The sequence below is a fragment of the Triturus cristatus genome, chromosome 10, assembly GCF_964204655.1.
Source record: "Triturus cristatus chromosome 10, aTriCri1.1, whole genome shotgun sequence".
Classification (NCBI taxonomy): Eukaryota; Metazoa; Chordata; class Amphibia; order Caudata; family Salamandridae; genus Triturus; species Triturus cristatus.
The window spans coordinates 861,074,406-861,097,955 of record NC_140593.1 but is presented as its reverse complement, the minus strand read 5'-3'; the positions used below and the strand labels follow the sequence as shown (position 1 = coordinate 861,097,955).

At 43.0% G+C, this 23,550-nt stretch overlaps 1 protein-coding gene across 1 annotated transcript in view; it reads right to left on the bottom strand.

The window, feature by feature from the left end:
• Positions 1-23,550, bottom strand: part of KCNH2 (potassium voltage-gated channel subfamily H member 2) — a 1,592,201-nt gene that overhangs the window by 753,956 nt on the left and 814,695 nt on the right. The window contains exon 5 of the mRNA XM_085628486.1: positions 6,487-6,701. Coding sequence (XP_085484612.1) covers positions 6,487-6,701 — 215 coding nt within the window. The remainder of the gene's footprint in view (positions 1-6,486; positions 6,702-23,550) is intronic.

Below are 23,550 nucleotides of genomic sequence, written 5' to 3'. Positions count from 1 at the left end.
AGCTATACACTAAACACCTCCGGGAACTCTTCTTCATAGTTAGGCCTTTCAGCTTCCACTTGAACATAAACATTTATTTACCACATCTCTTATGATTGGTTTTACAGCAGGTGACTCATTAGGATCAAAGTGAACTATAAGTTCCTTTTGGTGGATCCAGCTTATGAGAGAATTGCCCTTTTAGGTACATATATTTTCCCTGCTGTATACCTATGTTTAAAAGTGATGCAACTAACAAGATAACATTTTAGTTTGATTGGTTATCCTTCATATCCTTTTGGACGAATGTCTGGCTTCTGTAGAACAACTTTGTTTTTCGAATAATTCACATATACTCCCTTAGGGATAAGTGTCATTTTAGCTCTAGAGTCAAACAGTGTATGTACTGTCACATTCTCTATTTGTACTTTCTCAAACGGACCACTAACACTCACTTCCATAAACTGTAACACAATTTCTTCATCATCACTCTCTTCTCCACATATTACTGCAGGTACTTTTTTTAGATTCCCACTCCTAAAACATTTTTTGCACGTCCTTTGCATCCACACTTTTTACAAATGGCCTTCTGACCAATACACTCTATTACTAGCTACATGTCCATATTCCACCCATATAAAACAGGTTCCTTGAAACTGCCTGTTATTTTTACCATTGTTGCTATCCTTTCTTTTCTTGCATCTCTTTATCTTCTCCTTTCTTAAAGGACTGAACTACAAGTACACTCCCTTCTTTTCTTTTCCATTTTCCACTTCACCCTTTTTTAATTCATCTGTGCATGCTTGACTGTGCCCACATGTATTTGCTATTGTAAGTACCTCAGTTAGGGTTGGGTTGTCTTTTTGTCAATAGGCTTCCCTGACCTTATCTATGGTAAGCCTAACATAAATTAGTCTTGCAATCATTCTTCACATTTACCTTCAAAATTACATGTTGACACAAACATTCTTAGAATTGTTATATACTCTGCTACTTTTCCCCTATTCTTTGCATGCCCTTGTAAAAGTGGTATCTTTCTAATATCATGAATACCTTTGGCAAATGCAAGCCCAATTTTTTAAAGGCAAATTTCATATTTGTTCAAGATATTCGTTTTCGCTGTTCTCAAATCAGGCAATTTTTCATAGATCTCCTGACCTTCAGGGCCTAAGCAATGTAATAGTGGGGATGTTTTCTATTGTATATTGAGAGAGGTTTCACAAACGAGCATATAATGCGCAAAGACTGTTTTCCATTTATCCACTTTAAAGGAGGATCACCTGGATAAGCAAGAAAGAATGGGGAGGGGAAACGTTTTGCATATTTTCTTTTACAATACAATATACACCTGCAAAGAAAAAAATTAACAGGACCAAAAATAACTACCACCACTCTGGTATCTGACTGATACCCGAAGAATTCCTGCAAAGAAAATGAGTTAACACACTATAATATGGCTGCCAATTTTCATTGTGCTGGGCTCTGATACTGCTCTGAACCTATTGCAAAATGGTTGCCACTGTCCTCATATCAGACCATCCACTTACAATAAGTCACATGTAGGAGAAGGCGAACGATGGTACTCAAAGCAAACCAGCCAATGGAAGGTGACAACACAAATAGCCATTAACAGCAAGACATGCTTTGTTTCAGGCAGAAATAGCGATGACAGCAGCAGACTCAGGTAGTTTTTTCTTCGCAATGGCTGAAGCAGTCACAAGTTGGTTTGTTCCACTTGTCCGACTCTGAATAACTGCATGCACCGCACACGCGGAACCCGCAAAGTTCAATTCTTACCACATGCAACTCCAAACACAGATCCCTCATGAACTTGAGTGCACGGCCACAACATTTAAGCACTGGTTCCCAAATGTAGCACAATTACTCATACAGCCTCCACAGTGCAAGCATTAAGTATTAAATCCACTTAAATCCACAGCAGCAGTGACACAGATGTCACTATTTTTCTTTCAGATCCTCACGAAGTTTAAACACAAACGGAGGTGTCAGGTTATTTATTATGTAGACATATGATCACAGACAAGCAGAGGTTGAGACATGAGTAGCTGAAGATACTGGTAAGTTTACTCAAGTACTTGTGAGTGTAGCGTTGGACTGTTCCTTTGTTGGTTTTGTGATACTGGGAAGTTTACTTTGACAGAGACAGTCCCATTAATAACGTTGACAATTTCCTACTTAAAGAGGATGCCAAATACCTTATTTCTCAAAATTGAGCTGGGCTGGAAATCCTGGAGTTTAGGAGTTAGGGTAGTTTCCGCTTGTCACGAACGTAAAGATGTGAATGTCCACACTTGCTCAAAGGATAAAGATGTTTATTCAAGATACGCTATACACTTCAGCTTCACCTTTTCAACAACCTCTTATCAAATCCTAACATCTCTCCTTGGAACTCTCAGGAGAGATTAAAATATATGCAGAACACAAACACATTACATTGTCAGGGTTCTAACCTGTGAAGCAAGGCTACCACAGAGAGCTTATCGCTCCACTGCCAATGGTCCCAATGTCTCACTTTTCTTCAGAGTGGAGGAAGACAGCTGGGTGTCCTCTGTCTACTTGGGAGGCTTCATAGGTCTAATTTCTGGTGGTTTCTGCAAATCATTCACTTCCCTTCCTATCCACTCTCCTCAGGAGTGCCATCTGACCTACAAGTGCTGTTAGTCACTGCTCAGCCAACAAATGAAATAAAGTCCCTTTCCTGTTCTATTTAAATAAATGCTTGGCAAGAATTCATATTTACAAATTGAATACTCAAGCATGAAAAATGTAATTGTAGGAACACAAAGCAAAGCCCACACATATTAAAATTAGCTGTTATTCAATGCCAATTGTGAGAACTTATAATGCACTCTCTCTAAGATCTCACAGTATCCTCTAGAGGGTAACTTCAACTTATCCAGAAACTGGTGGTCAGACTGGTCTGTAGCCTTCAGAAATATGATACATTTTCTGTTATGGTATATTATGTTAGTCTGATTTGTAAAGTGCATGGCTGTCCCACCGGGGCTTCCAAGCGCTATCATAACAACTGGAGCATAAAGACAGAACTTACAATAACCTGTTTTCAGAAGCTGTCTGAACATCTCAAAGGAGGCTCATAGTCGCAGCAGAGATGGGAAGAGAATTTTCATATGTTAAGTCCAAGAAAAGTAAAGGGGTGCCCTCCCTGTCAAGCCAATTAAACTTGGGAAATCACAGCTAAACTCTGACTGCCATGAGACACCACACCCTAAAACCTTTGTGAGAGACTGGATCAAATTCTGGCTGCCTGAGCATAGAGGACAGTTAGAAAAATTAAGATAAGAAGTATCCTAAGAAACTGCTTTGTGCATATAGTATAGAGCTTTAAACTTAAAATGATAGTCTATAGTGAGGCAGTGAAGATTCCAAAGGTGATAAGAAACAAACGCATACTTTGGAATGTGACATAAAAGGCAAGCTGCAGTTTTCTGGATGATCTTGAGCCTTTTCACAGAAGATTTAGCAGCCTCCAAGTAAAGTCCATTACCATAGTCATAATCAAGGTCTGAACAATCGTCCTTTGAGTAGAAGAGGACAGCAGCCATAGGATTTTCCCCAGGTGCCTAAGTAGATTGAAACAGCTAGCAGTGACCTTATTTATTTGGTAGTCCATGGTATGCTTTTTATTTAGCTACAAACCCAGATCTTTAACCACCTGATTAGGATTCGGGAGAGGCCCAAGATCCTCAGGTCACCATTGTTGACCCGAAAAGTTTGGGTTCACCAACTTCTATAACCTCCGTCTTGTTGCCATTAAGTTTATACAGTTTTTCCCCATCCACTGCACAACCCCAGCCAGGCATAAACTGAGATTAGGCAATCTTGAATCATCCTTTGAACATAGAGGCATGAGAATGTGCATGTCTTGTGGTGCATAAGAAAATGGAGTAAGACCATAAGCTTCCACTATGTCAGCCAAAGGGAGGACACAGACATTGAACAACATGGGGCTCAGAGAGAAGCCTTGCGGAACCCTATACGGCAACTGTCACACTGTGGACTCAAAAGGTTTCAAGACAACTTCAAATGGATGGTCTTGCAAGAAAGCACGAAACCATAGCAAGGCTGTGTCCCGGATGACTTTTTATGCTGATCTCCTCAGGAGCAATGAGATAGAGACGGTGTTGCATGCTGCACTCAGTTCCAAAAGAATACGGACTGCAGCTCCTCCTCTGTCCAGAATCGATCTAAGATTCTCTGTCACCCATAAAAGCATGGATTCTGTGCTTTGACCAGAACAAAAACCTTATTGAGATGTATGAAGAGGATTATAAGATTGTAAATTATTGGCAAATTATATGTTTTTCAAGAATCTTCACAAAATAGGCAGAAGCTAAATCGGGAAGACGTTTGCTAACTCAGATCCATGTCACATTTTTTTAGCAAAGGGCACTACCATGGCCTGCTTCCAAGCTAATGCGACCACGCCATTAGACAGAGAGGTGTTCAGCAAATTAACCAAAACTGGGGTTAGAATGGAACTGACCATTTTCAAAATTCCAGGTGGTAAAAGATTCAAAGGAGATCCAGATTTCATAATACTCAGTGAGCCAAAAAATTGGCTTCCTCAGTAGGATTAAGAGTTGCTAAAGTGGGTTCAGGAGTGAGAACAGGGATGGTTATTGGTTCCTGATCTTTGAAAACTTTGAAGGAAGCATAGATGTCAGTGACCTTTCTGAAGAAAAAGTCAGCTAGTTCATTGTATCTTGCCTGTGAGAAAGGAGGAGATGGGGATACATTAGTGGGGTACATAAGTGACTTCACTATTTTAGAAAGTTCTTCAGTAGAGGACAATATAAAAATTTTATGCATAAAGGGCTGTGCCGGCTTCCCGACATGCCCTTTGATACTCCTTAGTAGCAGTTTTAAACTTGACTTTATCATCCTGGGGGTAGTGCCTATCCAAATGTGCTTTATGTATTTACAATTTTCCTTCAGAAATAGGAGAGAGTCACTGAACCAAGGGACAGGTAAGCAAACTTTATTCTTGGTGCCTGATGTCAGCGGTAGCAAAACGTGTATAGCAGAACAGATCCAGTTGTCAGATACGCTATTGTGGTTGTCCACTAAGGACATTATCCTCAAGATGTGTGCAGAATATTGTAGAGTTAAGTTTAGACCAATGTCTGGAATAAATTGTAGTCCTAAAAGTAGACCCTCCTGCCTCAGGAACATGCATTGAAACAAGGATAGCAAAAAGTTCGGACCATATTAGAGTTACGGGTGTGTCAACAGTTAGGAAAGTCAAATTCAAGAAAATATCATCAAGCGTGTGTCCAGCTATATGAGTGGGCACGCAGGTTGATTGCTGCAGATCAAGAGCTTTGAAACCTCCAATTGGGGGGATGCCAAATAACTGCAGTTGAGGCCATCAAAGTGGATATTAAAATCGACAGTATGTTAAAATAAGGACATTTATTTTAAAAGGAGATAACGCCTAAGCTAGCAAAGAGCTCCATCTACACTCCGGACCTGATGAGCAATAAAGCAGAGAGGCAGAAAAGGTAACGTTCTTGGAAAGGCATAGCGGAAAACCATGCCATCACAATCTGGGACAGAAAGACTCTCTACCAAGCAAGTGAACTTCAACTTACAAAATAATCACAGTCCCTCCCCCGCTTTTGCTCAAAGAATCGTGTTTGACTATATCATCAGGAAGGACCATCGCAGTGTCACGGCTGCACTACTCACCCAAATGTGCTTCCATAGAGAAAAGAGCATCAAGTTAAAAATCTATTAAGAAGTTAAAAACCTCCAAATGATGCTTCACAAAATAGTGGCAATTCAGACTAAACCGACTGTATTTTTTGTGTCTGGGATCAGCAGGACAGTCGATGGTAGGGAGACGCGGAACATCAGTCTTCAGAGAGAGCTGAAAGGCACAATATTAACAACAGCACAGGCTGTGTAAAGGATCAATACTATGCTTACAGCAGGAAACACTGCGGGACAGCCCGCCCGCAACTGAGCGTCGGGATACACGAGCCTGCTTAGAGTACATGAACCAGGGTCACTGCCCCTGGGCCCCTTCAGGGACAAATGGGTGGCGATGGGATTGCAGGCCAATTTTGCTGAAGGTTTTCCTGCGGCAGCTACTACTTCAAATAAAAAAATATTTAAAGTTTGAGAAATTTTGAAAAAAAAGATATTTGGCAAGAAAAAGCAATACAACTGCGCACAACCCTTCTTGTGATACATTTCAGTAAGTTACTCTGAAGCAGAATAGGCCATTTTCAATGATTTACAACTGCAGTTGCAAATTCTTGACCAGTCGTAATTACCCGCATGGTAGTATCTCAATGTACATCATATTAACTAATGTATAGAACGTATAGCAATGACCATCTTTCCATACACACAAGCAGAGTAGCACTACAGTGAAGGCATAGTAGTACAAAGCCACAGGCTAGGGAACAATGGATTGACATCTTGGCACATTACAATCACCGAGGAGAGGGACCTTACCTGAGTCACTTTCTCTGTCACATTGTGAGTGCGGTCCTTCAGCTTGGTGGGCGCAATGATCTCTTTCTCGTTGGACGGTGACGTGATGAACGTGTCTCCCTTGAAGTCCACAAAATTGAGTGTGATTTGAGGAATCTTGCTGATGGCGCGGTACCTCATCAGGTCCGAATCCGAAGTGGAATTCAAGAGATTGCTTCGCAAGTTGTTCATCGCTCCTGAAAGAAGGATTAATGTCCAGTCAGCATTTGTGGGTAAGGTCCTCTATATCGGCTCTCATGCAGTCAATAAGGAATACTTATGTTTCTGATGTATTGAGCTACAACTCTATAATTGCATGCAAGTGTTATGCATTTATGGCTATCATACTGTAATAAAAAACTTCTCATCTTTTAAGATTGAAAATGATTGAAATATTACTTCTGTGGTAGTACCATAGAACAATATTGAGGAGTTTGACTTCAAAAGAAGATGTAAACTTTATATATATATATATATTCACTGAAAAAACCATAGGTTTCACACATGTTATAGTTAGCTGGAAATTTTACTGATAAAAAACCAATGAAATTCCCCCGTTATAGTTACTGTAGGCAACTATAACTCACGCGACCGTAATCCTCTGCTGATGCTAATACTGTATTTAGACACTTATTTGCCCATGTCTTCTTCCATTAAATTTTAGCTATACATATATTACAAATATTTTTTTTTCATAAAGACACATATGTCATCAGCACAGGATTACGGTCGCGTGAGTTATAGTTGCCTACAGTAACTATAACGGGGGAATTTCATTGGTTTTTTATCAGTAAAATTTCCAGCTAACTATAACATGTGTGAAACCTATGGTTTTTTCAGTGAATTTGCAAGGTTTTTTAAATGCTAATTCCTAACTATAACGTGTGTGAAACCCATGGTTTTTTCAGTGAATTTGTACGGTTTTTTAAATGCAAATTTTTTTTTGACATTTTTTTGTAAACCTATGTATAAAATAATGCATTATGGAAAGGTTTTTTTTTTTTAATGCTTTTTTTTCCGTGCGCGTACGGTAAGCTGACGGTACGCGCTCCGTGCGTCATAAGTACGGTGCGCGTACGTAATAGGATACGCGTACCGTAAGCTGACGCTACGTGCTCAGCACGTCATAAGTACACCGCGCCTACGTGATACGTGCGTGACGTACGCGTACACGCGGAAGCAACGTCGCGGTTACGCAGGGGCGTGTAATGCGCATGCGCGAGTGCATCTTACGTACGCGCTCCGTAAGCGCTCCGTAAGCGTCACGTTTGCGCATGCGTACTTTTTTACGAGCGCGTACCGTGAGCTTACAGAGCGCGCACGGTAGGTCATGTGATCCACAAAGAACACTTTTCATTGGTTGAAATTACTTTCATTTCCAGAAACTTCCCACACCACACCCATTCCCCTCATTACTGCTAGAAAGAACATTTTTCATTGGTTGAAAGTACTTTCAGTTCCAGAAACTTCCCACACCACACCCATTCCCCTCATTACTGCTTGAAAGAACACTTTTCATTGGTTGAAAGTACTTTCAGTTCCAGAAACTTCCCACACCCCACCCATTCCCCTCATTACTGCTTGAGATCCCTTAGGAGAAGGAGCTGGATTGACATTGGGATACAATGGCAGAACAGCAGAGCTCTTCTGAGAGTGAGGCCAGCAGCACCACCATGATCCAGAGAAGGAGGAAACAAAAGACTTCTTTTGTATGGGAGTATTTTTCTTTTCCAGAGGGGGAGAAAAAGGTGAATGCTCAATTGGTCACTTGCATACTTTGTGGCCGTGTTTTATCTAGAGGAAATCCAAGGAAGAAATATTCCTTTGGAAATCACTCTATGAAAAGACACCTGCAGGATAGACATCCCAGGACCTTTGCTCGACATACTGGAGAAAACTCTTCAGTAAGTCACCAGAGCCCAACCTCAGATGCTCAGCCGAGTACATCATCGGCAGCTCAGCTGAGCCCTTCCTCTGAGGTGGGAGCATCACCTTCTTCTTTTCCTGTGGACATTAACCCTCGATTTGGGAGGGTTGAAATGAGGTGTACAAGATGTGGTGGTCTTATTGTTTATGGGGAGATCAGTCTTCCCCTTATTAACAATAAGATAGACCAGCATGTTTGTAGACGCTTATAATATTCCCATTCTTTCTTTCCTCTATCCCTGTATTAACCCAACGGCTCTTATAAGAGCCAACCTTACCTCACATTTTTTTTTTTTTTTTTAAGCTTTCCTTTTTGCAAATTTTTTTTTGCCGGTACGCGTAATTCCGCGAATTTCGCAGGTTACACCGTGTGCGTACGCTACGCGCATACGGCGATTTTTCCCAAAAACAATAAATTACATTTTTGCCCTTGAGGGTCCTTCTGGGACCCCCTGACCAAGGCTAGGGGGTCAGGAACTGTCGAGCCTGCCCCCTTTTCACATTATCCACCTTTTTTATTCACCCCCCTGACAGTGCGAGTGAGAAAATGGCGGCCGCCGCTTCCTGGTTTCGACCGATTCGAATGTTTACTAAGATCTAACAGCCAATCAGAATCGCGCTCGCGCACGGCACCGTACGCGTACGGTAAGCTTACCGTAAGCGCACCGTAAGCGCACCGTAAGCTGCCATAGATATATATATTGATTTAAATGCTATTTTCTCAGAATCTACTGAACAGATTTACACCAAACCTACAAAAGGCACTTCCTTGACCTGGGGACTACCTCTCTGCCAAATTTCATTAAATTCTGTTCAGCCATTCGGGCTGTAGCTCTGTCTAAAGGTCCTATGGAAAAATGCATGGGAAAAACGCGTTTTGGGACCCCCCTTTTATCTCAGCCCCCGCTTGACGAATCCCCCCGAGACTTTCAGGGTAGGAGCGGAGCGTAGCGCCCCACCTATTTTGAAAAATTTGCGAGGATTCGTCGACCGGCGCCAAAGTTATTCAAAATAGAATGTTGCGGATTTCCTATGGAAACGTGGTCCTAACTATAACTACCTACTGGCGACCGCCAGTAGGTAATATATATATATATATATTATATATATATATATATTACCTACTGGCGGTCGCCAGTAGGTAGTTATAGTTAGGACCACGTTTCCATAGGAAATCCGCAACATTCTATTTTGAATAACTTTGGCGCCGGTTGACGAATCCTCGCGAATTTTTCAAAATAGGTGGGGTGCTACGCTCCGCTCCTACCCTGAAAGTCTCGGGGGGATTCGTCAAGCGGGGGCTGAGATAAAAGGGGGGTCCCAAAACGCGTTTTTCCCATGCATTTTTCCATAGGACCTTTAGACACAGCTACAGCCCGAACGGCTGAACAGAATTACTTGAAATTTGGCAGAGAGGTAGTCCTCAGGTCAAGGAAGTGCCTTTTGTAGGTTTGGTGTAAATCTGTTCAGTAGATCCTGAGAAAATAGCATTTAAAAGCATATATATATGTGGGCGGAGCCTAACCACACATCTCATCCTGAGATCTGATTGGCTGTCAGCACTTCATCCAAGAAGTGTTGGCAGCCATCTTGGGACCAATATACATGATAGCACCTCATTAAAAAGCATTGCAGTTAATAGAAGGTTTTAAGACTTTAGTTACATTATAAATCATTTGTTGATGGTACCATACTCATTTTAGGAATTGTGGTATGTTCTAAGGTGATTTCACCATGTGAAAAAGCTTTCTGCTGGGATATCATGATTGAGAGAAAAATATTTTCTCATGCTTTTACCACAGAGGTTTGGAAGGTGATCTATAGGCTAAACTGAGAGCTTATTTTCTGTAAATTCACATTATCTTTCTCAGTCATGTGAGAATGAAGTCTGACATTCTCAGTAAAACATGTACATCCAACAAGGGCAGAGACTGTCAGTTGATTCCTTTGTGTTCTACTGCAGCTTCCCAGAGTGTTCCAAAGAACTACTAGAGCGCTAACAGTCCTACTTATGATAAACGTATGGCACACCTGAAGCCATCTTGCTTGGATTAAAGTGGTAACTCTTAAAACATTTAATTTAAAAAGGAACAAAATTAGGGGGTTCATTTTTCAATAAAAAGTATGATTAGTGCTGCAGAAAGAAAAATTAGGGCACATTTTGAGTGGCTTCTCAAATCCTCTTCTATTTCATTAAAAAATTCTGACATGCAGACTGAAACATGCACTTTCAATACCAGCAGCAGTTTTCCCTGGTGAGCAGTAGCTTTACTACAGTGATCTAATGAGCAAAAAGAGTGCTAACATTCTGAATTTATGGCAAATGTGTGACACATCTGAATGCCTTCTTGATGGAATCAAAGTAAAAAACTGAAAGTATTTCCTACTGAGGAGACTGCAGTAAATGAGGAAATTAGGAAACTTCATAACAAATAAGTCTCCCAAGATGGCCACCAGAGACAAAAGAGCCCAAATGTAGCCCAAATATCACCCAGATGTAGCCCAAGTATAGCCCAATGACAGAATGTCCCAGAATGTTCTTAAAAACAACTAGAGCGCTTACTGTCTTCATTATGACAAAAGTATGGCACACCTGAAGCCATCTTGATTGGAATAAACTGGTAACACTTAAAACATTTAATTTAAAAAGGAACACAATGAGGAGGTTCATGTTGCCATAGAAATTATGATTAATGCTGAAGAAAGAAAATGAGGGCACATTTTGAGGGACTTCTCAAATCCTCTTCTATTTCATTAAAAAATTCTGACATGCAGACTGAAACATGCACTTTTAATACCAGGAGCAGACTTCCATGGTGCAGTAGTTTTACTACAGTGATCTAATGAGCAACTAGAGTGCTAACATTCAGAATTTATGGCAAATGTGTGACATATCTGAATACCTTCATGATGGAATCAAAGTAAAAAACTGAAAGCATTTCCTACTGAGGAGACTGCAGTACATGAGGAAATTAGGAAACTTCATAACAAATAAATCTCCCAAGATGGCCACCGGAGACAAAAGAGCCCAAATGTAGCCCAAAATCACCCAGATGTAGCCCAAATATAGCCCAATGACAGAAGTGTGCAAAACACTTATTATTTTGTGTTTTTGCAGTGTTATATAGTGCAGACTTGTCAGGTATTGGAGTGCTTTACATGAGCATTGGTTACATCACACAAGAACACATTCATTTTGGTTGTAGACATGGGGAGACTAAGTGATTTGACCAGAATCACAGAATGTCGAGCTGAAGCAGAAACTTCAACCTGGTTCCCCAGTTGCAAAGTCTGCAGTTCTGGAAGTAACACCACATCATCTCCCCTAAGTGCAACATTTAATCAAGTGGTCAACTGGATAAAAAAACATAAAGATAACAAATAATTTAAAAGTGCTTTGTCGCTATTTGAAAACTCAGAAAATATGTCCTTATTTTAGCCTTTTAGAGCACTAACCATAATTTTGATGCCAATAAGACCCTCTCATATATGTAATTTCTAAAGGAAATGCTCTAGGTATTACAGTTTTGATTACATCAAGATGATGTCAGGCGTTCCACACTTTTGTAATAAATATAGAATGTTAGCAATCTAGTTGTTCATTAGGATACTGTTGAGAGGCAGAGGCCAGGGGCACGGACTCTGAAAATTGAAGGCAGGTAGGAGGGTGCAAAGGCAACAATTTAACCACACTGAGCAGGCAGGAAGGGCCGTGGAAGCACAACAGACTATGGAGGGCAGTGGAAAGGGGGGCAGGGGCAACAAACCAACAATACAGGACTTGCAAGAGAGGCTGTTGGAGGCAAGATCTATTACGGGTCAAGGAAGCTAGGGGCGGTCCCCAGATCCCCGGGAGCCACCACAGAACTGAGCAGGAGAGTGAGTCAGGGACAAAAGGGGCACCTTAATTTGAGCCGGGGTGCCTAGGAACGCTTGCTCCAAAAATGAAGAAAACAGACATATGAGACATGGAATTGGAGGCAGAATACAATGGCAGTTTAATGAGAAGATGCAACTTCAAAGAAACCGCAGAATAGAGACATAAAGTACAAAATACAGAATCCAGATAATCATACAGCTGTCATGATATTCTCTGTATCTCAATTAATGTACTGACAGAGAGAGAGAGAAAACACATCTATAAATGCATCATGAGAAACAAGTTACACCAAGGAAAATGTTACCTAGGAACACTCACGTTTACTCTTAGAGCAAGCATTCCTGCAATTACAATACAAAATCTTTTAAATGCAAAAGTAAAGAGAACAATGGTTAAACATAACATGACATTTCATATAGGTAAAATAGAATAAGATACTTCAAGCAAAGCAGAGCAAGACATTTTAAGCAAAGGAAGACAAGAGCTCCCAGCTCTTGGGGAAAACCTGCACTGCCTGTTAACCTACATACAGACGGCGAGGTAGTCCGTCGATATCTGTGGGTGCTCCCTTTTTATATCATTTTGTGGGCTCCTTTGCACGCTACATCTACCTACGTATGCTACCCAAAAGCTTCGTCTGCAGATTTTACCAGACATTTCGTCATTTACCCACTTAATGCTGACAATGGACTGGGTGAAAAGGTCAGTCTCTCAGGCCAATCGCTTATCATAAGTTCCATAGAGCAAGCAGAAAATAATGGGTATTGTACGGGAATTCAATATATTCATGTATAAAATCTCCTCAGTTCTCCTAACTTGACGCTCTGCGGTTGCCACTTCCTTAAAAGCGGGAAACCTGCCCAGGAAGCAAGTACCAGTCCAGGATGCAGCCTACTGTATGTCGACAGCTTCAGGGGGATGTTGAACTTTGATACCGAGCACGGAGCACTCGGGTAGGGTGGGGGCTACTGGTTTGGAGCAGAAGGCCTCGCAGACCTGCCTTCAGACTGCTATACACTAAAATTGCAGAGCTATGGTCAATTTAACAAAGAGGCCTACATATTGAACAGAAGGGCCTACACAGGGGTTTTATACTGGCTGAGTGGTAAGGATGTCTCAGGATAATTATATAGCAACACAGGACCCGCTGGTCAATTTAATACGGCCTACAAATGCAGCTGGCAGGGCAAGGACAAGGGTCTCATACTTCAGGTGTGGACAGAACGGGCCAGGGGCCCCCTGTGATACAAAATCTACCCTCCTTCAAGCCTGTGGTAATGTAATAGACCATTGTGGGCAGAAGGAAGAGGCAATGGTAGTACAACCATACATGCCAACAGACCCGATTCAGCCAGGAAACGTCCAATGTTTTTAAGCTCAAATGGGCTTTATTTGATCTGTCTCCTGTCTACAATATCCTCTTTTTCAATGTAACTCAAAGGGGAAAATCAATACCCAGTTTTTTTTCAAAATCTCCCTCTTACCAAGTTCAAAATGTTCGCAAGTATGGTACATTGGATCATGGAAGGAAATGGGATAGGGACATGGACTTGGATAACAGAGGACAGGAGGGACATGGAGAGGTGCACCAAATTGACCCTGCAGGGCAGGCATCAGGGTTTGCAGCAGCACAATACACCACACAGGGCATGCAGGACGGGAGTGCAGCACAACAATCCATAGAAAGCAAGAGGGAGGGGACAGGACCATGGACATGGACAACAGAGAACAGAGGGGCAAGAGGCAATGGTAGCTAGCTGACCATAATGGACAGACAGGAGAGAAAGCTGCAGCATAACAGACCATAAAGGGCAGGAGGGACGGATCAGGGGCATTACAATGGAACATACAAACCAGGAGGGAGGGAGTAGGGCTGGGGGCAAGGGGGCAGGGCAGGAGCAGCAAGATAGCCATGGAGGTCAGGCAGGATGGGCACTAGAAGCAAGACACACCATGAAGAGCAACAGTGAGACTGTGATGGCATACACACAGACCATGGAGGGAAGGTGGGAGGGGGTCAGGGGCAGCTAACTGACCACACAGGGAAGGTGGGAGGGGCCATGGCAGCACAGAAGACCATGCATGGCAAGTGGGAGGGTTAGTGGCAGCACAATGGCTATGATGGGCAAGAAGGAGGGTGGAGGGGCATGCACAAAGGACGATGGAGGATAGAAGGGAGGGTCAGGACCTGTGCACAGACAAGAAAGTTCAGGGGAAGGGACCTCACAACAGACCACACGGGGCAGGCAGGAGGAGCAGCTGCAGCACAACAGACCAGGGAGGGCAGAAGGGTGTGGCAGTACAATGGACCATGTAGGACAGGAGGAAGAGGATAGGGGCATGGCATGTGGACAGGCAGGGTGGAGGTGGCAGGGACAGGTTACAGTCATCTGACAATGCTAGGCAGGTGGGAGGGGAGTGGCAGCTCAACAGAACACTCAGAGTAGATAGGAGTGGCAGGTCCATGGGACATGGTGGGCAAAAAGGATGGAGCAGGGGCATGCACAAAGACATCGGAGGGCAGGGGGAAGGAGAATAGGGGCAGCAAGCTAAGCACAGAGTTTAAGCAGGAGGTCAATGATGGGGCATAGAATTGGGCAATGGAGGGCAGGAGGAGGGGACTGGTACATCATACTGAGGGCAGTGGCAGCACATCAGACCATGCATGGCAGGAGGGAGGAGGCTAGTCCATGGATTCACACAACAGAGGATAGGGAGGAAGGGGATGGGGCAGCAAGCTAACTGTTCAGAGAAGGCGGGTATTAGGAACTTTATTGTTTTTAAAACATTGTGTCTGTGCGAACTACTTAAAATATGAACAAGTATGCAGCATAATCTCACTTTTATTCAGGAAGAAGAGGACGTTTGTGACTGTGACTCCGGGCTCACTTGGCAGAAACACCCCCTGACCCTCCACCCCCTATCGCAAAATGTAATGCCCGTGAAAAGGGTAGGTGAACACAGTGTTATATAGAACATAGTCCTGAGAGCACGATTGAAAATGAAAACTAGATATAGTGTATGGTATAAACTATGCACCAAAAAGTGTGATATAAGATGAACCGGGCGTGAAATATAATATGCAATACATTGTGCGCAATGACAGATTCATTGGAGAGCGCGAGATAGCACAGGCACTAGCGCGTGCTATGCGATATGCGCCTTGGAGTGTAATATGCACAGGGCAGTGTTGTGTAACCTAACTAGTCTCTAATATGTGCTGGGGAGTGTAAGGTTGCATATGCACTGTGACAAAGATATGGATCCCAGATTGTAATATGTATGGCATAGCACTGTGCGTTATAACATAGGCATCGAGAAAGGCACGTTAGATGGGGCAATATAACCCGTGCGAAGACAAGTGTGGCATGACATATTCACGGGGTGGTGTTACAGTGCACATGGGCTAGAGAGTGTCATAGCATATGCATTAGCTAGTGGAATACAACACAGAGGTGTGTGGCACACGGCAGGCAATGGTGGGTGTAACACAGCATTGGGCTCTGTCAGGAGCGCGCTGTGACTCTCAAGTGATGTTCGTCCCCTTTCCAGAGAGTAAAATAAAAAGTATTACACATCCGGCAGTGGATGTGTGTTTTATTAACCGTGAGGGGGGTTTCTTGCATAGTTTTGGTCGAATTTTTGTCGAATCCCCTTTGTATGGCTTGGTGTGCATGTGTATTAAATGTGCCCGTCAATAGCTACCCATGTTTGTATAAATAAACGACAAGGGTGTCTACCGGGATTAGGCACGGTAGGGCATCAGACATGTCAGAGCTTCACTAGTGGTGTAAATACATTCCAAGTGGATTCATTGCATGCATAGTCGCCTTTTAATGAATATCACGCAAATCGTCATGGTGATAGGTACGTACGGTTTGTCCAGCATGTCCTAGGTGTGTCTATAAATATATATTTTTTAAAAATAATAAAAAACAGTGGCCGGCCCTGGGGATTGGGGTCAAAAAAATATAATTAGGAGACTGGCCCTGGGGGATGGGGTCATCAGGGCCAATAAATTAGAATAAGAAGGGGAACCAAACAGCCCCCCTTCTTAAAAAACTAAAATAAATAAAAGACTGGCATCGTGCCGGAGGCCATGCCCCCTCCGTGCAGCACTCTGCAAACGCGCCCCCAACAGGTATCTCCAGTATGCGCCAGGGAGCTGCGCTGCAGCCAGGTGTTCTGAGGCCAAGCCCCTTTTTTTTACACCTCTCTGCAACGCAGCTCTGTGGCGCTTACTGGAGGTACCTAGTGGTCTAGTTTGACCCTAGGGACCCTTAGGATTCAAGGGGACTTAATCTCTCAACTTAGAACAGCCACAGGGCGCGTTTACACAGTGGTGAAGGAAGGGGACGGGGCCTGAGGTGAAGTGTGCAAACACGCACTATGGCACGTTTTAAATTGGAGATATAATTTCCCTTCAATACTGAGGGCCCCTGGGGGCTAACTAGCCCACCAAGTGCTTCCAGTAAGCGCCACTGAGCTGCATTGCAGAGAGGTGGTCCAGGCCGTGCCACTTTTTACACCTCTCTGCAACGCAGCTCTGTGGCACTTACTGGAGGTACCTAGTGGGCTAGTTGGACCCTAGGGACCCTCAGGATTCAAATGAACTTAATCTCCCAACCAAAAATGGACACAGGGCGTGTTTACACAGTGGTGAAGGGAGGGGACGGGGCCTGAGTTAACGTGTGGAAAAACGCCCTGTGGCCAGTTTTAAGAGGTAGTTTTAATCCCCATGCCCTCTTATATACTAGGGGGTTACAGAGGAGGTCATGCTAATCACAGGGGGACCCCAACGCATAATGTTCCCTAGTGTATGTAGGTGTTTTCACTGTATTCTAAGTGTCTTTTAACATAGCACTGGCTCTAGGACTGGTTAGTCAGGCTCAGTTACCACCAGTATCCGTCTGAAAAAGTTGAGGGTACAGGATGATTTTGCAACAAGGCTTCTTTCTGCTCTTCTTTTTGTTCTTTCTGCACGTTATCCTTCTTCCTGCACTTATCTTCGTATTTGAGGACTTCTGTTGCTTCTTTCTGCACTTCTTTTGTTTCTTTCTGTGCATTTTTTCTTCTTTCTTCACATGTCCTATCTCTGTAGGCATAGTTAGAAATTAGCATTTAAAAAACCGTACAAATTCACTGAAAAAACCATAGGTTTCACACACGTTATAGTTAGGAATTAGCATTTAAAAAACCTTGCAAATTCACTGAAAAAACCATAGGTTTCACACATGTTATAGTTAGCTGGACATTTTACTCATAAAAAACCAATGAAATTCCCCCGTTATAGTTAGTGCAGGCAACTATAACTCACGCGACCGCAATCCTCTGCTGATGACATATGTGTCTTTATGAAAAAAAAATATTTGTAATATATGTATAGCTAAAATTTAATGGAAGAAGACATGGGCAAATAAGTGTCTAAATACAGTATTAGCATCAGCAGAGGATTGCGGTCGCGTGAGTTATAGTTGCCTGCACTAACTATAACGGGGGAATTTCATTGGTTTTTTATGAGTAAAATGTCCAGCTAACTATAACATGTGTGAAACCTATGGTTTTTTCAGTGAATATATATATATATATATATATTATCTACTGGCAGTCGCCAGTAGATAGTTATAGTTAGGACCCTGTTTCCATAGGAAAACCGCAACATTCTATTTTGAATAACTTTGGCGCCGGTCGACGAATCCTCGCGAAATTTTCAAAACTAATGGGGTGCTATGGTCCGCTCCTACCCTGAAAGTCTCAGGGGGATTCGTCAAGCGGGGGCTGAGAAAAAAGGGGGTCCCAAAACGCGTTTTCCCCATGCATTTTTCCATAGGACCTTTAGACACAGCTACAGCCCGAACGGCTGAACAGAGTTACTTGAAATTTGGCAGAGAGGTAGTCTACAGGTCAAGGAAGTGCCTTTTGTAGGTCTGGTGTAAATCTGTTCAGTAGTTCCAGAGAAAATAGCATTTAAATCAATATATATATCTGTGGCAGCTTACGGTGCGCTTACGGTGCGCTTACCGTAAGCTTACCGTACGCGTACGGTGATGTGCGCGAGCGCGATTCTGATTGGCTGTTAGATCTTAGTAAACATTCGAATCGGTCGAAACCAGGAAGTGTCGGCCGCCATTTTCTCTCTCGCACTCTGAGGGGGGGAGGAAAAACAAAGCTGGATAACCCGAAAAGGGGCATGCTAGACAGCTCCTAACCACATAGCCATGGTTAGGGTGTCCCATAAGAACCCCCAAGGCCAAAAAATATATATATTTTTTTTTCAAAAAATGCCGATTACGCTTACCGTACGCGTACGGTAAAAAATAAATAAAAAAAAAAGCAATATCCACACTTGCCCCACCCCGTGTGCAAAAGGTGCCTGATGTGCACCTTTTGTGCATGGCATATTTGTCAATAAAACAAATAATAGATAACCTTTCACAACGAAGCGCATAATATGTCTGTGTGCGGACGGTGCGCAAAGCGCATCGTGCGTACATGGCCCATCCAGCGTAACGTGGGCACGCGGTGCGCGTAGCACACCGCGTGCTCACCGTGCGTGCACGGCACTAACTGCGTAAAGTGGGCGCGCGGTGCGCGAAGCGCACCGCGTGCTCACTGTGCGCGCACGGTGCGCGAAGCGCACCGTGCGCGCACGGAACAAACTGCGTGAAGTTGGCGCGCACGCCACGAACGGCGTAAAGTAACTTAGCATTTAAAAAAACGTACAAATTCACTGAAAAAACCATAGGTTTCACACATGTTATAGTTAGGAATTAGCATTTAAAAAACCTTGCAAATTCAATGAAAAAACCATAGGTTTCACACATGTTACAGTTAGCTGGACATTTCACTCGTAAAAAACCTTTGAAATTCCCCCGTTATAGTTAGTGCAGGCAACTATAACTCACGCGACCGCAATCCTCTGCTGATGACATATGTGTCTTTATGAAAAAAAAATATTTGTAATATATGTATAGCTAAAATTTAATGGAAGAAGACATGGGCAAATAAGTGTCTAAATACAGTATTAGCATCAGCAGAGGATTGCGGTCGCGTGAGTTATAGTTGCCTGCACTAACTATAACGGGGGAATTTCAAAGGTTTTTTACGAGTGAAATGTCCAGCTAACTGTAACATGTGTGAAACCTATGGTTTTTTCATTGAATTTGCAAGGTTTTTTAAATGCTAATTCCTAACTATAACGTGTGTGAAACCTATGGTTTTTTCAGTGAATATATATATACATATTACCTACTGGCGGTCGCCAGTAGGTAGTTTTAGTTAGGACCTATTTTCCATAGGAAATCCTCAACATTCTATTCCCAATAACGTTGGCGCCGGTTAACGAATCTTCGTGAAATTTTCAAAACTTTTGACCAGCTCCGGTCCGCTCCTATCTTGAAAGTCTCGGGGTGATTCGTCAAGTGGGGGCAGAGAAGAAAGGGGGGTCCCAAAACGTGTCTTCCCCATGCAATTTTCCATAGGAACCTTTAGTCACAGCTACAGCCCGAACAGCTGAACGGAATTACACCAAATTTGGCAAAAAGGTAGCCCTTGGTTCAGAGTCGTGCCTCTTGGTTAAATGGTGTAAATCCATTCAGTAGTTCCTGAGAAAATCAAAAGTAAAATCACATATATATCTGGGCGGAGCCTAACCAGGTCAAGGAAGTGCCTTTTGTAGGTTTGGTGTAAATCTGTTCAGTAGATCCTGAGAAAATAGCATTTAAAAGCATATATATATGTGGGCGGAGCCTAACCACACATCTCATCCTGAGATCTGATTGGCTGTCAGCACTTCATCCAAGAAGTGTTGGCAGCCATCTTGGGACCAATATACATGATAGCACCTCATTAAAAAGCATTGCAGTTAATAGAAGGTTTTAAGACTTTAGTTACATTATAAAGCATTTGTTGATGGTACCATACTCATTTTAGGAATTGTGGTGTGTTCTAAGGTGATTTTACCATGTGAAAAAGCCTTCTGCTGGGATATCATGAATCATGTTTGAGAGAAACCTATTTTCTCATGTTTTCCCCACAGAGGTTTGGAAGGTGATCTATAAGCTAAACTGAGACCATATTTTCTGTAAATTCACATTATTTTTCTCAGTCATGTGAGAATGAAGTCTGACATTCTCGGTAAAACATGTACATACAACAAGGGCAGAGACTGTCAGTTGATTCCTTTGTGTTCTACTGCAGCTTCCCAGAGTGCTCTAAAGAACAACTAGAGCGCTAACAGTCCTACTTATGACAAACGTATTGCACACCTGAAGCCATCTTGATTGGAATAAAGTGGTAACTCTTAAAACATTTAATTTAAAAAGGAACAAACTGAGGGGGTTCATTTTGCCATAGAAAGTATGATTAGTGCTGCAGAAAGAAAAATTAGGGCATATTTTGAGTGACTTCTCAAATCCTCTTCTATTTCATTAAAAACTTCTGACATGCAGACTGAAACATGCACATTTAATACCAGCAGCAGACTCCGTGGTGAGCAGTAGCTTTACTACAGTGATCTAATGAGCAACTAGAGTGCTAACATTCAGAATTTATGGGAAATGTGTGACATATCTGAATACCTTCTTGATGGAATCAAAGTAAAAAACTGTAAGCATTTCCTACTGAGGAGACTGCAGTAAATGAGGACATTACGAAACTTCATAACAAATAAATCTCCCAAGATGGCCACCAGAAACAAAAGAGCCCAAATACAGCACAAATATCACCCAGATGTAGCTCACATGTAGCCCAATGACAGAAGTGTGCAAAACACTTTTTATTTTTTGTGATTTTGCAGTTTTACATAGTGCAGACTTGTCAGGTATTGGAGTGCTTTACATGAGCATTGGTTACATCACACAAGAACAAGTTCATTTTGGTTGTAGACATGGGGAGATTAAGTGATTTGACCAGAATCCCAGAATGTCGAGCTGAAGCAGAAACTCCAACCTTGTTCCCCAGTTCCAAAGTCTGCAGCTCTGGAAGTAACACCACATCCTCTCTCCTAAGTGCAACATTTAATCAAGTGGTCAACTGGATAAAAAAACATAGAGATAATAATCATTTAAAGGTGCTTTGTCGCTATTTGAAAACTCAGACAATATGTCCTCATTTTAGTTTTTTAGACCACTAACCATAATTTTGGTGCAAATAAGACCCTCTCATATATGTAATTTCTAAAGGAAATGCTCTAGGTATTACTGTTTTGATTACAAGGTGATGTCAGGCGTTCCACACTTGTGTAATAAATATAGAATGTTAGCAATCTAGTTGTTCATTAGGATACTGTTGAGAGGCAGAGGCCAGGGGCACGGACTCTGAAAATTGAAGGCAGTTAGGAGGGTGCAGAGGCAACAATTTGACCACACTGGGCAGGCAGGAAGGGCAGTGGCAGCACAACAGACTATGGAGGGCAGTGGAAAGAGGGGCAGGGGCACCAAACCAACAATACAGGACTGGCAAGAGAGGCTGTGGCAATATAATAGACCCCGGTGCGCCGTTATGAGTTGCCAGGGGCGCCGCGGCACGATGTGGGAAATTGCAGCCGCAGCGCTAGAAATGCCACCTGCATAATCATGGAAAATCCACCGCTTTAAGGAAACAGGCATGGAAAGAAGGGGTAGTCTGAGGGCACAAAGAGACCAGGCATAGAGATAATGGATAGTTAGAGAGCACGAAGGGAGCAGGCATGGAGGAAATGGGCAGTCTTAGGGCACGAAGGGAGAAGGCATGGACAGACTAGGTAGTCTGAGAGCACGAAGGGGGCTGGGATGAACAGAAGGGGAAGTCTGAAATCATGGTGGGAGCAGGCATTGCCAGATGGGTCAATCAGGGGGCACAAATGGAGCAGTCATGGACACAAGGAGCAGACTGAGTGCTTGAAGGGAGCAGGCATGCACAGAAGGGGCAGTCTGAGTGCGCGGGGGCAGGCATGGACAGAGGGGGTAGTCAGGGGGTATAGGGGCAGGCACTGACAGAAGGGTAGTCCGAGGGCACGACGGAAGCAGACTGAGTGCGCGAAGGGAGCAGGCATGGACAGAAGGGTAGTCTGAGGACACAAAGGGAGCAGCATGGATACAAGACACAGTCAGAGGACACGAAGGGAGCAGGCATGGGTAGAGGGGGCAGGAGAGGTCACGAAGGGAGCAAGCATGGGCAGAACGGGCACTTCTAGCGCAGGGCCAGCCACAAGGCATAAAACAAGAGACGGGGGAGACATCCGCGGGCAGGGCGAGAGGGTTGGCAGGGTTCTCGCAGGCAGGGGGAGAGGGTGGCAGGGGGGAGAGGGTTGGCAGGGTTCTGGCAGGCAGGGGGAGAGGGTTGACAGGGGTGTATTAAATGAATTTCGGCGTGCGTGTTTGCCTGTTGGGTGCATTTTTCCTCCAGTATGCAATGATAACACCGAGTGGCTCCGTCTTAACTTGGTGGAATTTAACTACAGATTAACCGAGAGTTCTACTGGGTTTGGTCTAGAATAGATTAGAAAAATGACGATGGCCCTGTCTGTAAACGCACATTTGAAGATGTTTTTTAAACAAAATACACTTTTTTTAATTTCATTGTAAATGCATATTCCATATATTCAATAGGGAATATGCATTTACAATGAAATAAAAAAAAGTGTATTTTGTTTAAAAAACATCTTCAAATGTGCGTTTACAGACAGGACCATTGACATTTTTCTAATCTGTTCTAGACCAAACCCAGTAGAACTCTCAGATGGTCCCTGAAAGGGGAATACATTTGAATATTACTGAAACATCAGTATGGTCACTGGCTTCAATACAGCCTCCCACGCCTGAGTTCACGCCGCATTTACATTTTCGATGAGAGAAAACGTATCAGCACATAAAACAAAAGGTTTTTTTCCCCTTTCATAACTGTTATCTTTTTATTTTGTTACAAATATGATTAAATAAATGCCTTCATTGCATCCCAATTAATTTAAGGAAGACAACAGGAAGTACTCCCGAGGTCGGGTTTACATAAAAACGGTAAAAAAAACGGGGGGGAGCCACGGCCAACTGCCAATTAGGTCAAGGGAGCCACGGGTCAAAAAAGTTTGGGAACCACTGTAATAGACCATTGTGGGCAGAAGGAAGAGGCAGTGGTAGTACAACCATACATGCCAACAGACCCGATTCAGCCAGGAAACGTCCAATGTTTTTAAGCCCAAATGGGCTTTATTTGTTCTGTCTCCTGTCTACAATCTCCTCTTTTTCAATGTAACTCAAAGGGGA